Raw genomic sequence first — 14,395 nt, forward strand, 5'->3', positions numbered from 1 at the left:
TGTGTTTACTGAATTATGTGTTTTGCTGTCTTTTCTTCTCCCGTGCTTCCTATGACATTATGTTTAAATATCTAATACAGTATCCTCTATCTTTTTTAACCAAATCGTGCATTCAAATGTTTCAGAAAATAACAATAGTGCGTCGCATCGAGTTCTACGAATAACCTGGACCGTCTGACAATGAGTGGAGGAGCAGGCCTGGGAGAGGCATCAGGCGCCGGCGGAGCAACGTTGTGGTAAATATCCTTTCGATTTGGTAGAAAATTAATCTTTTTCCCTGTTCATTGTTGAATCGTCTTGTTTCACGTTAATTTCTAAATAATAATTAAAAAACAAGAAGTAAGTTGAACATTCATAAAAGTTTATCCTTATGAAAATCTTTTACGGAAAAAATATACATCTAACCGAATAAAAAGTTTAATGCGCCTAAGAATTATATTTTGCAATATCGGATTGCTTGAACACGGTTTTAATTTTAATTTTATATGTTGCAGAACGTACGGCCATCGTAGCTACGTGACAGACAACAACTCCGCTGTTGCGCGTCGAATCGGTGAGTCCAAAACTTTTCTTACCGCGGTAACGAATCTACTATGAACACATCGCATATGTTCGTTGTCTCAAAACGGGTGGGCTAATAATCTCGCAGATAATCGCAGTGCCATTTACTGCGATTGAGATAAATTAATAAAATCATTAGCGACTTTTTTGCCGCGGTGGCTTGCTATTTAATGCTTAACAAACTTCATAATTGTAAACGAATAATTAATAATTGCCCGTCGCATAATTAATCGGCATTTATGGATTGCTTACAGCCACGTGTTTTGTATAAAAATCGTAAATACTGCATTATGATATGCATTTCGAACATTTTTGAGCAATTTGTCGTTAATAAAATTAAATGTATAAACAGCTTGGGTATACATTTTGTATTATATTTATAATATTATATTTTGATGAAATCATACACATCGTATCGCGCAAAGTAAATTATATGAAAAATAATGAATTATACGCGTCAAAATAAAATAACATACGTGGAAAGAAAAGAGAATCGTCAATTACAGACGGTAGAAGTGGCGGGAAAGTCTTTACGGATTAGGTAGTTTGTTTTTACTCGAGAAAAGTTTCAGTAAATCATCTAATCGCAGTGATATTTCGTGATTTAATGGAGCATATATAAAAAGATAAGATTTCTTGTGAATATTTCTGATGATGTTAAAGTACTAAGATAATAAACAATAAAAGAATGCAACAAAAATGCAATTGCCATAAAATATCCATTTCGCAATAATTGTATTCTCTGTTTGTGAAATAAGTATCTTCTCAATTATTTTAATGAACTCCATAACGAAGTAACGCTTCCGTTAGAAGTATCTCATTTTAATTAAAGATAAGAGTGCGGTCAATGTGTCGATCGATCACAGCAATCAAACATTTGCAGATGCTACACATATTTAGTTTGTCTTGATTTAATCAGGAATTTGGCGGAGTGTTTATTTGGCTCTTTGGAAGTTACTGATATATCGAGTGAAATAACATTATTGATGTAATTATAGACGAATCCGTACGTGTCATCAACTACTGACAAAATAGGGTTTTAAAAATGATATACAATACACATAATTATAATTTAAACAAAAAATTTAATTCTATTAGCTATGAATCTGTGTATTTTTTAAATGTCTGCTAAAGCAAAATATTAATTGAGAAATCGAGGAAATTTATAAAGAAAGCAAGTAAAAATCTATCTGCGAAGCGTAGAATTAATTCTTATTGTTAGTGTAATTCATATGAAATACCGGATGAATCACTCGATGACGCACGTATGTCGCTCGTCAGATCGCGTACAATTCGAAATATAGTTGCTCGAAATGTGTTGAATTGTGAAAATCATAATAATTCAGTCTGGAACGCTGAAATCCCCGACGGCATTAAGTTGAAATAAGAGGGACGACGAGGAAGAAATATAAATGTAAATATTAATACAGAGAGAGTTGGGCTACTATATGGATCTTAAGAGCCAAGGGGAGACTTCCTCCACGAGCTTGCTTCCCTAGCCTCTTTCGTTCGCTCAAATATTTAATGGATTCGGCTAGATCCACTCTTAGCTTTAGGTATATTCGTGTAACTTTCCTATGTGTGTAGATTGAGTTCGTGTGCCGTCCAATTTATATGCGCACACACATACGCTGTACGCTCGCGTGATTCTGCGCACGAAAGCTCAAACTACATCCTGAGGAGTTGCAGCCGATTCACATTTCTCTCTGGTAAAATTACTTTTGCAATCGGGTAGAATGCATTTTTCAACGATACGTTAAATTACATCGAACAATGTGCGATTCGTGTAACGGGGAAATATTATATTAAAAAAATATCACAGAACCAGGGGAAATATATTCGTAAATCTGTGAAAGTTGGCTTTTACCGATTTATTGCTAAAAAAAAACCGGTAAAATGAAGAAATAGGGTTACAGTTAGAGATATAAATTTGAGATTCTCTCGCTTTTTCTTTCTGTGCTTTCCAGGCTATGTCTCTCTCTCTCTCTCTCTAATATAAAACAACAATTTATAAATTACGATACTTTCCTTTGATCATATCGTGCGATATGATTGCATGCTATACAATTCTTTTTTTTACGAGCGTAATGACATTTCGCTCGTACATCGAACATCAATGTCGTCGCGTCGACGAGCCGTCAATATTAAATAAATCACTCCCGCGAATTCGCGAAGTATCTGTTTGCGTGTAAGCGCGAGGGAAGCGCGGTTCCACGAAGGAAAGAGCAAAGGAACGAACGAAAAACGGTCTTTAATTATTTGCGATCGGCTGGGGCGAGTCCCGCGGGTGTGTTCCGCCGAGTTCGACGGAGAGTTAATTAATCCCGCGGTATAATTAAAGCGCCGTTTTGTCGAGCATCGCGGAGGATAGGACGGAGGGGGCAGAGAATGGTCCGCTCGCTCTCTCTCTCTCTGGAAGTTAAACTCTACGAAGATCAAATTGTGAATCCAAGCTGTCCGGGACTCGCCGGAGGGTGGAAAGGAAGTGGACTCTGCGACACGACAGGGGTGGCCTGGGACCGATTTAATTAAATTCTAACGCTTTCGGACAACGCGCGCGAACGGCGTCGATCGCGCGCCGATATCTCCGACGTTCCCTTCCGGGATCGCAGCGCGAGGAATCTGGATCGTGATCTGGACCGAGGGGCGAGGCCCATTCGAAATTATTTCTTTCATCGTTACGCTGCCTCCGCGCTTTCGCGTGTCGGGCTAAAGCTCGTCAGCGACGATATTGCGCTCTGACGAAGCCGGAACCTGGGGATACGAACACGCGAACGGGAAGAGAGGGCGGGCACCATTACGGTGAAATTTCATGACTCCAAGTGGATTGAAAGTTTTTGATGTTATTGGACGCCGAACGTCAATTTCGTCGTTGCGTCGAGTCGTGGCCGTTAATCGGTACTCTGTCGTCACGTCAATAACTCGAGCTCGATGGAATTACGAGCTCGACAAAGGTTTCCGGTATTATTTCGAAATTATATCGTAAATCCGATTCATTTCGCGTCGCGGAACATGTCGCAAAAATATTTATTCGTCCTACGAAGAAACTCTATTCCCGATTTTTCTGCGCTACGCACCAAGCATTAATATAAAACGGATTGCTGATTTTTATTTCTCTGCATTATACGATCCTCGTGAATAAATTATGTCTTCACAAGCGCGTATATATCGTACCAGTTTAAAACTGAAATTCTCCCTTCCGCTTCATGTTTTTGTACCTCGGTGTAATGTTCGTTGCCACAAAACAGAGGTTCTTCAATCGATTGTACATACACACAATATATCTAAATATAAATTTAAGTATAAGAGTTCACATATTAAAAATTATTTGGCTATCTAGATCGTGCCTTGGACATAATAGGCGTCTCGTTTCTTGTGATTTTTAATGGTCCTGATTTAACTCTATAAACGTAAGCAATCAATCGTGTCCAGTATTGAAATCATTTTTTACTCATTTTATACAAAATAAATTTTCCTCGGATATTTACAATAGCCAAGTATCGCGTGCGCGATCGTCATAAAATAAAGCATCTAATTCTGCTATTCTTGCAAAAATATTTCGCATATTTAAAATAGCGCCGGTGTTTGCACAACAGATTTACCGTTCATTCTGCCATGTGCTAGCGCGATAACTCTGAAAATTCACGAACGGCGAGGATACGACAAAGGCGAGGATATTATAAATGTGCAAAGTCCTTGGTGGAAGCGTTTCCATGGAGATATCATTGTGGTTGGCCTATTTCCAACTATGAGGACGTACTCAGCGGCCGCGAATATTTGCTAATTACAGTACAACGGCGTCTATAACTGCAAAATCTAGTGATTACCGTAGTACCGCTTTTGATCTCAAACGTTATCGACGATCACACGGATATGTTGAACGATCGTTCGAGCGTCCTCTCGATGTGCGTCGAGTGGCGGGCGCATCTTTGCGCGATTTTTCAATCAGAGGCAATATTCTGGCAGCAGCGCAAAACCGGACAAACCGTCGAAAAAAAAAGAGCGCGCGGGTGGCTAGTTTTTTTTTCGTCACAATTCGCGACAATGCATATCCCTTATTTTCGCGGCCCGTCATTTCCGCGAGGTTTATCCGGCTATCTACTCTCGGCGACATAACTTACACCTTACATCGGGGATTCCCAGTGCGTACGCACGCACGTACGCACTGTTTTTCTAGCAATCCGTCACACGTACGTGCATAATACGTGTCCCGTCGCGATATAGATGACTGCCTCATAGGCGCAAGCGCGACCGGACTCGTCGTCGAAAACGACGGACGTTCAGTCGCTCGGCATTCAGTCGAGCACCGGCGTCGTCGACGGCGACGTCGTCTCCTCCCTTGCGCCAGGACGCCACCCTAATCTCGCCACCGCGCACCACAGTGCCATGTGATCGTCCCGTCGTTCGAGGACGCGCGCTCGATCATGAACGATCTATGACAGCATACGCGCGAACAAGATACGCTGACAGTCGTTAAAACTGACATTTCTCTACGTATCATGTATCGTGTGGATGGACGAAATTTTTTTCTAGAATGATTTCTTACGATAATTACGAAGTGCGTTGAATCTTTGCGGATTCAGTAAATCGAGAGACTTATACAATCTCGAAGATTGGCGCGGGAAATGGCAGGCCGGGTCCGTGGGTGGAACCACGTGCGAGCAGTCGGTGCCAAAGCGAACGAGCAAATTTTCCTGCGATTCTTGGCGACGCGTTGAAGTTGAAACTAATTAACTGACTAGGCGGGTGCGTGGTACGCGTACGGAGCATGTAAGACAATGCGGTGGTGTGGTGGTCCTTGCGATCTCCTGCGGCGCAAGATTTTCGTCCTCCTTCTCTTGATCGGCTGCAGCGATGGCTATTTTAATATATTCATCAGCCATTCTCAGGTCATGAAGCTTTTAGGTATGTAGGACTTGATGTTGAACATATGCGAAAAGCAAGTAGAGGAAGCTAAGATAAATAATCATCAGGACGAGAGTTAAGAAGGATTTTATTTTATTCTACAAATCTGTGTAAAATTAGTCAAATTTGTATCGAGTTAATGTAAAAACGAAAAAGTGTGGCTGAAAGAATACATGCGACAAAAAATGTCTGCATACAAATTAATTGGGATTCGTATGCGTATTTGATTCATACTGGGGTGCCTTTAGCTGCGTTCGTGAAATACTTCAAATACACAAATTTTTTATTTGAACGAACATAGGTTTAGCAGGTTGTTTAATCTTTAAATAATGAGATTGGATTGTGATAAAAAATTTTAAATATAATTAAAATTTTTTGTATTATATCAAACACTTTTGTTTGAATACCCTATTTGACGAAAAATTCGTTGAAGCTTTTTACTTTTTAATAAGATTCAATTAATGAATTAATGAATTCATTAATTCAATTAATGAATTAATAAAAATGACTTTGATAAAGGCAATCGTTGTTACTCTAGTTCGTGCATTTCAAATGGAAATTATTTAAAATTTATTACGAGCAAATTCATTAACACAAACCGATTCGTATTTTTCCGACATGGATTATGGAGCGGCTTTAATTATACCTGATTTATTAATAGAACAATCTATTCTCTTCTTGCGAGCAATTTTTTTCTCGTGACACCGTGTCATTCTACCTTGACGCGAGCGTTAGTTGCAAAAGTGTTAAAATGCCCGTCCCGTCCTGCCCCGCATTACTTTTTCCATTCAATCTAAACTCTCACGTACATTTCCGCGTGGTGGTAAACATGAAAATTTCCTCTCCCGCGGCTCGTTAACAAGTCCCATTACAATTGCGCGTCGGGCGCGGTATTTTCTGAAAGTAAACGAAAGCCGGCGAACGCGCGAAAAAAGGTTGACAGAGAGAATCTGCGAAACCGGACGATTACCGTGTTGTCGCGCTGGTGCTTGTGCGTGAAGTCGCAACCAACGATAAAAATCACTTCAAACATATAACATAAATAAAAAAAAAGTGAAACGAATAGTGACATAGTGGGAGGGTTGTGTAAGAGGATTAATTTTAGTATGACGATAAAAAATTTGATATTTCTCAAAATTAACAAACGCGCGACACGTTAAGAATATACACCTAGATCTCTGCGTAATTAGCATCTCGTTCTTAGAATTTTAATATACTCGCAAGTACAATCTTGATTTACAAGAAAAAAAATTCTAAAGTTTCTGATGATCTCGGAACAAATTTTATCAGTTAAATATGAAAACCTATAGAATACTAACTTTACATTTTTCTAATACAAAAATTGATAATTTCTCATTTGAATTAGAATCTTATAGCGAATTCGTTTGCCTGCACTAGTGCGCACTGAGTGCACACTAAGGCCTGTTTATAGTCAATTTTTAAATTTAATTTTATCTTAAATACATATTCAAAGAGTATTTAGCCAAAAAAACAGATCATTTTACTAACTACGAAATATTTCAAGAGATATTTGAGACGATCCTTAAATATAAGAATTGTCTGTAAACAAGTCTTAGGGTGCACTCAGTGCGCACTAGTGCAAGCAACCAAATTCGCTATTAATTAATTAAAATAAATAGGGACTATTAAAAAATATTCGTGTTTATCTCGGAACAAAGGTACATGTGTGCGTAACATAAGCATAACAATGCAAATTAGCATAGAATATTCTCTTTCCGCTTTTACGTTTGTAATTGCCATTTGTGATTGCGTTATCTCTTGTGCCTTACCTAACTCTGCCTCTTTAGCATTCGCAGCGTCCTACATTCTCAGTGTGCAATTAACGCAATTGTAACGCGTCGCGAGGGGCAAGTTCTTTCGCGAGACCCGCCGGGACGCGATTTTAACGAACGCGGGCGGAAAAACTTGTGGCCGCGCGCGGTGTCGGGGGTTGGTTACACACTTTGTGGTATCGCGAGCGGCGGCGAGATCGCGGAACGGCCGGTGAAAGAGCGAATTAGCGCCGGGACCGCTTATGGCGAGCGTGCGGGGTGTCATTTCAGCAATTTGCGGCATGAGCCACTCGTTTTAATGGTCACCCGCCATATATCGGACCTCGAATCCGTGCCCGCGGTGCACATATGCACCTAGAAAGTTTCCGTTCCGTTCGATATCATTTTACGGCCCCGTGATTCATATACGTGCGCGCGGTGGTACCGCATCACCGTGGACCAACCAGACGTTCTCCAGTCGACGTCGGTCGATTGGGTCGGACGCGGAGACGCGACGAGGACAATGGTCGGCTGGGGCGCGTTGGTGTAGGGTCGGAGGGAAAAAAAAGAGTGGAATCGCCGTATTTACGAGCGGCCGGCGGCTCGTGACTCTTCGAAAATCGAGGCAATCCCGGCGGTCGCGACACTCCGAATGGCAGAGCGATCCGACACGTTCCGCCGGATGCGTGTGCTGTATAGATTGCGCTACGGCACTTTCGCACATTTCACGTTAATCGCGAAATATGGCACATCGGCGAGTGTGCGAAAAAAAATGGAGGAAAAGAGATACACGCAGGGGGCGAGTTCGCGAGCGACCTGAGAGCGCGGGTCGGCGAAGTTTATAGATTTTTTTGAAATTTGTCGGTAACTGGCGCGGTCTATTTGTTGATGAAAAATTGCGCATTTATTCGCTAGAAATAAGAGCACGGGTGGTGATACAATATCGAAGTGCGGCAACGCATATAAAAGATTAGTTCGGCTTCTGATAACTTCGGCCCATCGAAATGCTAACCTTTGGAGAACGAGAAGCCTATTTTTAGCCTCCACGGTGATGGCTTCTTTTTCGTAGTATAACACTTTACGCACATATACTATAAAAGCTATAAATAAAACTCATAAAGAGTCATGGAAAAACCTGCCCGTTCTCTAAGGGTTTTTCGCCGGAATTACTCGAGTGTAAGCACATACCTGAGATAAATGAAGACGAACGAAGATAAAAGAATAGGCGCTGCGGAAGAGAGGAACGATAGTAGTCGCTAAGATTAGAGATAAGTAACGAGCAGTTGAGTTTATCAATTTATATGAAGTTTCGATGAGAATGATATAAGATGTTTTCTATTAATTTTAATAACACATTTTTTAATACGTAAGATGACGCCTTTCAGAAAAATTTGTACGACATTATCATTTCTCCCTTTTATCTTTTAAGAGCTACGGGGAAGTATTCTTTAATTATACACGTATCGTTTAATTTTATTTAAAATAAAATATCTTTTATTCTACGCAACATTACTAACTTATGTAATTCGTTGAAATAAAAACGAAACATTTCGTTGGCGGTTGGTTAAGGTTAATTGTTTTTCATCTTATAATTTATACAACATGGAGCATGACGCAAATTTAGCAAAAGGCTAGGTCGGTGGCTCTATTCCTTAAGCGAGTCTATTTTTCAAGTGCCCCAAGCGGCCGCAGATCTCTAGATACAGGGTAATCTTCGTCACATTTCGGATTCTGTCGTTGGGGACGTAGGAGCGGGAGGACGATGGGAAAGTGAAAGGGTTGCTCCTGAGAGGAGGTAAGCGGTGGGGCAAGTTTCGTCGCCGGGGCTCTCGAAAGTCACTTAACTTAGATTGCACGAGCGAAATGACTTTACTTCCCCGGAAAACTTCGTTCCGTTGGAAAGGCATCTCCTCTCTGCAAGCACCAAAAAAAAAGAAAGAGACAGAAAAAAAGGAACGCGGGGAATAAGGATAGAAAGAGAAAAGTCTGACAGAGATAGAGAGAAAGAAAGGCAGCGTGTGTGCACGAGAAAGGCGGTTGAAGGGCGGTGTGTTACGTGGAAATGGAGGGACGGGGAGCGAAGGAGAGAAAATACTCACTGCCACCCCCGCGTACACGCCCTCCCTTTTCCACGCCCTGCGAGGACGAAGATACGAGTCGACTATTACCTGACACCTCCGTGCGGATTCAGCATTTACTTCCGCCGTCGAGTTCGGAACGTTTACACGGGGTTTGCTCTGATTGGGCAGGGGATTTCTCACCGTGTGATGAAAGGCGCGGGATGAGCTTGCGCTTTGAAGTAATATCCTTATTCCTCGAATGGAGTTGTCTCTCGGCAACCTGGATTTACTACCGAAATTGCTTCGCGCGCTAGTCAACTGATCTCACGGCTTCAACGGTGTAGAGTATCGAGTTTTCCTCCTCGACAAAGTTATCTGGCGGTAATGTCTGAAGGCACGAGTCTAATTTGCGTTTATTTGTATGACAAGAAAAATTAACTGAATGACAAGTTCAAGTCGAGAGACAACGCAGAATATGATTGATAGTAAGAGATGCCCCGAATTTACGAAAAGTGTAGGCCATTTCACTTTTAAATTCAGCGCGATCGAAATATTAATTGGACCGTGGCGCGGACGTTCGCACGCGTTGTTTTTACCTTGCGTATACAAATTTCGGGAATCACACGCTGCGCGCAATAAGCAGGAACTTTGGAATTGTCCCCGTCCTAGAATTGATTTTTAATTTACCCTCGGACACACACACTATGCACTCTCGTTGCAATCGTCTCCGTATGTTTGTCCTGTCTGGACCACGAAACGCTCCGACAAACAACCGACAACGTGTTCATTGCCGTCGACTATCGGACTAGCTCGTGAAACGACCCTTGTCGATTCCCCAGGCTCGAGCCGCGTCGCTGGAAACGACACGAGAAAATCGATTATTCCGCAAGAACACCCATTAAAAAAAAAAGTATTACACGAAAAGATTATCGCGTACATTCACGAAATACCTTGCATATCGTGGAGAATTTTTTTAACGTTCATCATTTTTGCGTGTTTATGCTCCAATTTACTATGTTATTTATTAATTATGTTTTATCAATTATATTTTCATTTAATTTATCAATTATATATACCAGTACATGTTAGTGCAGTTTCATATATTTGATTTTTAATCAACTTAGAAGAATTGGTCTTCTATACTTAAAAATATATTACTGAAAAATTCTATCAGCTGCATTTCTGACACGAGGATATAAAACAAATCACCCACGTGCAGTAACACGAGAAACGGATATATTCCACTTATAAGCAATCTAATTTCTTTATGCAATTTCGACGATTTAAACTTGACGGAATTAAGGTAGCCAATTTTCCCACCCGTTGAACAAATTGCTTTTAGGTACTCTAGAACAGTTTCTTTCGCTTCTGGTCTCCCTCATCCGGGTTTATCTAGTTACGGGTCACAATCCATTATTAATTTCTTTGATTAGATGCACGTTGTTCGACGTGATAATCCTTTTTTAACATTATTTATTTAATATAAAATATTACACAATGATCCTATAGTTTAGAAAATTATGACGTCGTTGATGAAACGAAAAATACTAATAACGACACATTCCGTCTTTTATTTCAAGAAAATCAGGGACCTTTGGAAACAATATTTAGGGCTTTGGCTTAGGAAATAGGAAAGCACTACCTTGCATCGGTTCGAATAGCGTGTCTCCGTGTTGACTATCGTTACGCTACGAGACATGGACGAAAATCTTTCTCTTTCTCGAAAATCTCCGTTTTTTTAAATATTTACACGTAATGTCGGGCACACGCGAACGCAGTGCCCGACCGTATCAATTTCCCCGAGCGGGCGCTGGCTGGTGGCAAGGTGGAGGAGCAGCGTTAGCCTAAATTGCTGTAGTTTGCCGACGGGTAGATCCGACCATACGATAACGTAAACCGCCCATGGTTTATAGCCGCGCGAGCAAACGTACCGTGCGCTCGTATTCACGCATACTCGCGCGATTCGCGATTGAACGTACAGCCCGTACGATCGCCGTGTGCGCTCGCCGTAGGAACAAACCGTGTCTCTTTAGACGCGCGTTTACCGCAAAGCCCTTGATCCAGCGATAATAGATTAATTAATACGTCTTTCCTGTAATTGACGGCGTTTACGCCGTCGCGTTTCCGTCTTTCGCAAGCGCGACAAATTGGAAAAGGGTTTGAGCTGATAAGCACGCCGGCAATGAGGACGGATGTGGCGCGTCTCTACGGTGAGATTTCCTTTCTTTTCTTAATTACTGAGAACTTAACGCAAAGGATAGCAATCGATGTGTTTCAATTTTCAGAGAAAAGCAAACGAAAATTACGTATTGCTTTAACTCTCGAAAGAAATATTGTAGTCAAAGTATCATTTTTATAATTTTTATAATATAACAAAACGATTCAAGAAGTAATGAGAGAAATCGTTATTAAAAAGAAGAAATATTAGATGTAATTGCAAATTTCGCTACATCCTAGGGGTACATTTTGCCATAATTAATTTTTCTATAAATACCTTCGCTATTTTGTGCACACGAAATATGAGCATAGAATTCACGTACAGTTGCAACATTGTGGAGCCAGTGCTTTATTTGAAGAGGTCTCACATGCTCTTGATTCTTGAGTCAAGTTAGCAGATTTTTCGGGAATGCAATTGTTCTTCGAGAAATGAACATTAGCGAGCCTTCTACGCGTGGTCCATTTGACGTCGGGTGTAAATGCCACGTATATATCACAGTTAATTTGTCGGCTGGCCAAGTATGCAGCTGATTTGCAATCCGATTCACGATCGCGCCAACCGCCGCGCAGGCCGGTCCGCCGCGCCGGCTTACACAGGAAATTGATATGACCGTACAAACGCCGACGTCCGCGATATGCACGCTTCTCCATATCCACGATTTCGTACATATTTACACGCGTCTCGCTCGTACATCGGCAGACACGTGTGATTTACGCAAACGCGCGAAGATACACCGACGAAAATTTATCTTCCGACGCGCCATTGATGTATAGCCAAGGCATATTGCATTTTACGTTTTATACATTATATACACCTTACAGTTATGTATACACCTTACATTGTATATATACTTTTTGTAAATAACATACTTTTGTAGAGAAGATAATTTTGCAGAGAAATCATTACTTTTGTAGACAAGGTAGAAATGTGGTTTGGTAACAAAATATTTCCAACTAATGAAATCGTACAGTTCTTATTCGGATCGCACGCTTATATTTGGCGTCTGTTGTTTCCTTTTTTAAAAAGGTAATTTTTTTTCAGGTGATTATATACACCTTACATTCTATATGTACTTTACTTTTTGATTTTCTAGAGTAAGTTGATGGATAGAATAACTAAAAGTGAAAGAATATACGATATGGGAACGTGTTCCGTGCAAATGTGAAAATAGGTAGATTTAATCGTCAGTTAATTGCAGAGTGATTTTATATTAAAAATATAGATATTTTCGAGATATTTAAACGTTGGAAGAACGAAACGCGGCGAGAACGTAATTCCTAGTAAAATGTTCAAAGTATAAATCCACTTTGAAAATATTGCAATTTGTTGAACTTTGACATTTTTCTTCGCGTATTACGTAAGTGATTGCTTTTTCGCCCGCCGCATTTCTGTTCTCCACCGACGCGTCTGCGCCGCAACTATTAATCTTTTTTTTTTTCGTCGCATGCTTGAAAGATTTCTATTGATTCGAGAACTCATCGTTTCGTACGTGACGTATGGTACGTGTCAAATGCATCGTGCACGCATCACGTACGAAGTGGTCTCATAGGATATTCGTAGGGACAGCGCAAATAGTATAGCGTATAGAGGTGTTGGCTACGTGTATTCACCCTGGCACTTGCACATTAGTACCGCTTCGCCTATACGTCGATATCCGCGCATACATGGTTAAACATATTTGTACATGCAGCTAGGGTCAAATCCGTTCGTATTAATTGGCAAACATTAAACTCGTTATGTGTATTCGAGCCCCGCACACGTAACGCGGGCGATGAAATGTTATTTCAAGCCGGTGAAAACGCATCTGATAAAAAAAAGCCGTATATACCGTGCTTTTACTAGCGCGACATGTACTATTTAATTATGGTCCATCGTTTTTGAATATTTTTGAATATTTTCAACTTTGATCTTTTATCGACGCTCTCCAAACTGGTGTATTCAAATATTTTTATTTCCTTGTTTATCGTACATTACAATTTACTTATATAGCGCGGAATACTTTTTAATGCTCTTCTACATCGCACGCGCGTGTACGATATATGCGTATGGTGTACATTGTATTTGCTTTTTCAAAGCGCGTTAGAGTATTTTTAAATATTTCCATCGTGGTGCCCGCGCGCGGCACGATGGATGCACCTAAAACAAGGATGCAATTCGAAAAATAAAGAACACGCTTTTACGCTCTATATGTACACACGCGTGTCGGTGTGTGACGTTAAGCGTTGACATCGTTATACGTACAAATCGGACGTGTACACGTCGATTGATGGGATCGATAATGTAACAAAAAGCGTGACGCTGTATATCGCTGTCATGCACCGTCCATACCATAAATTTGGCGTCATTTAATTCCTTCATTTAATCGGATGACGTGGTACACGAGCATTTCGACAGGAACAAATTTGCGAGGCAAAGCGCCCCGGAATATGCACGTAGCCGCCGTGTCGCCTGTACACGCGTTTTCCAAGTCATCTCTTTTTCTCGAATCATCCCGCGGCTCGGAATATCGACGACTCGCGTCTCAATAATTTCGCGAAATTATTCCGATCGTCGGATTCGCTGTACGCGCGCATTCGCGACGTTAGAGAGCGCGAGGGGAGGACGAGAAACCAAAGCGACGGTGGCGAGAAGTAAAAGCGAGGGGGGGGGGGGGGTAGGAAAATGCACAGTGCGAGAGCCTTTTCATGGAAGCGCGAATGAAAATGCGCAGAAAATCGCCGGGACGGTCGTCTGCCGTCACCGCTTTCTGCGGTTACGTGTATTGCGTGTACCTGCAGTACCTGTCGAAACCTATCATCGTATGAAATCTTGCTGCAGGTGCGATATAGCCGTTCCGCCGCGACCAATGGAAATTGCTCGTGATTCCCGAACATTTTTTA

General features: G+C 41.2%; 1 protein-coding gene across 1 annotated transcript in view; it reads left to right on the forward strand.

The window, feature by feature from the left end:
- Nucleotides 1-4,702: 4,702 nt before the first annotated feature.
- The window catches only part of LOC105569950 (tyrosine-protein kinase Drl), a 74,847-nt gene continuing 65,154 nt past the window's right edge, over nt 4,703-14,395 (forward strand). The window contains exon 1 of the mRNA XM_012026825.1: nt 4,703-5,466. Coding sequence (XP_011882215.1) covers nt 5,340-5,466 — 127 coding nt within the window. The 5' untranslated portion in view covers nt 4,703-5,339. The remainder of the gene's footprint in view (nt 5,467-14,395) is intronic.

Source organism: Vollenhovia emeryi, unplaced genomic scaffold (genome assembly GCF_000949405.1).
Source record: "Vollenhovia emeryi isolate VEMERY1.0 unplaced genomic scaffold, V.emery_V1.0 DF939122.1, whole genome shotgun sequence".
NCBI classification, from domain to species: domain Eukaryota; kingdom Metazoa; phylum Arthropoda; class Insecta; order Hymenoptera; family Formicidae; genus Vollenhovia; species Vollenhovia emeryi.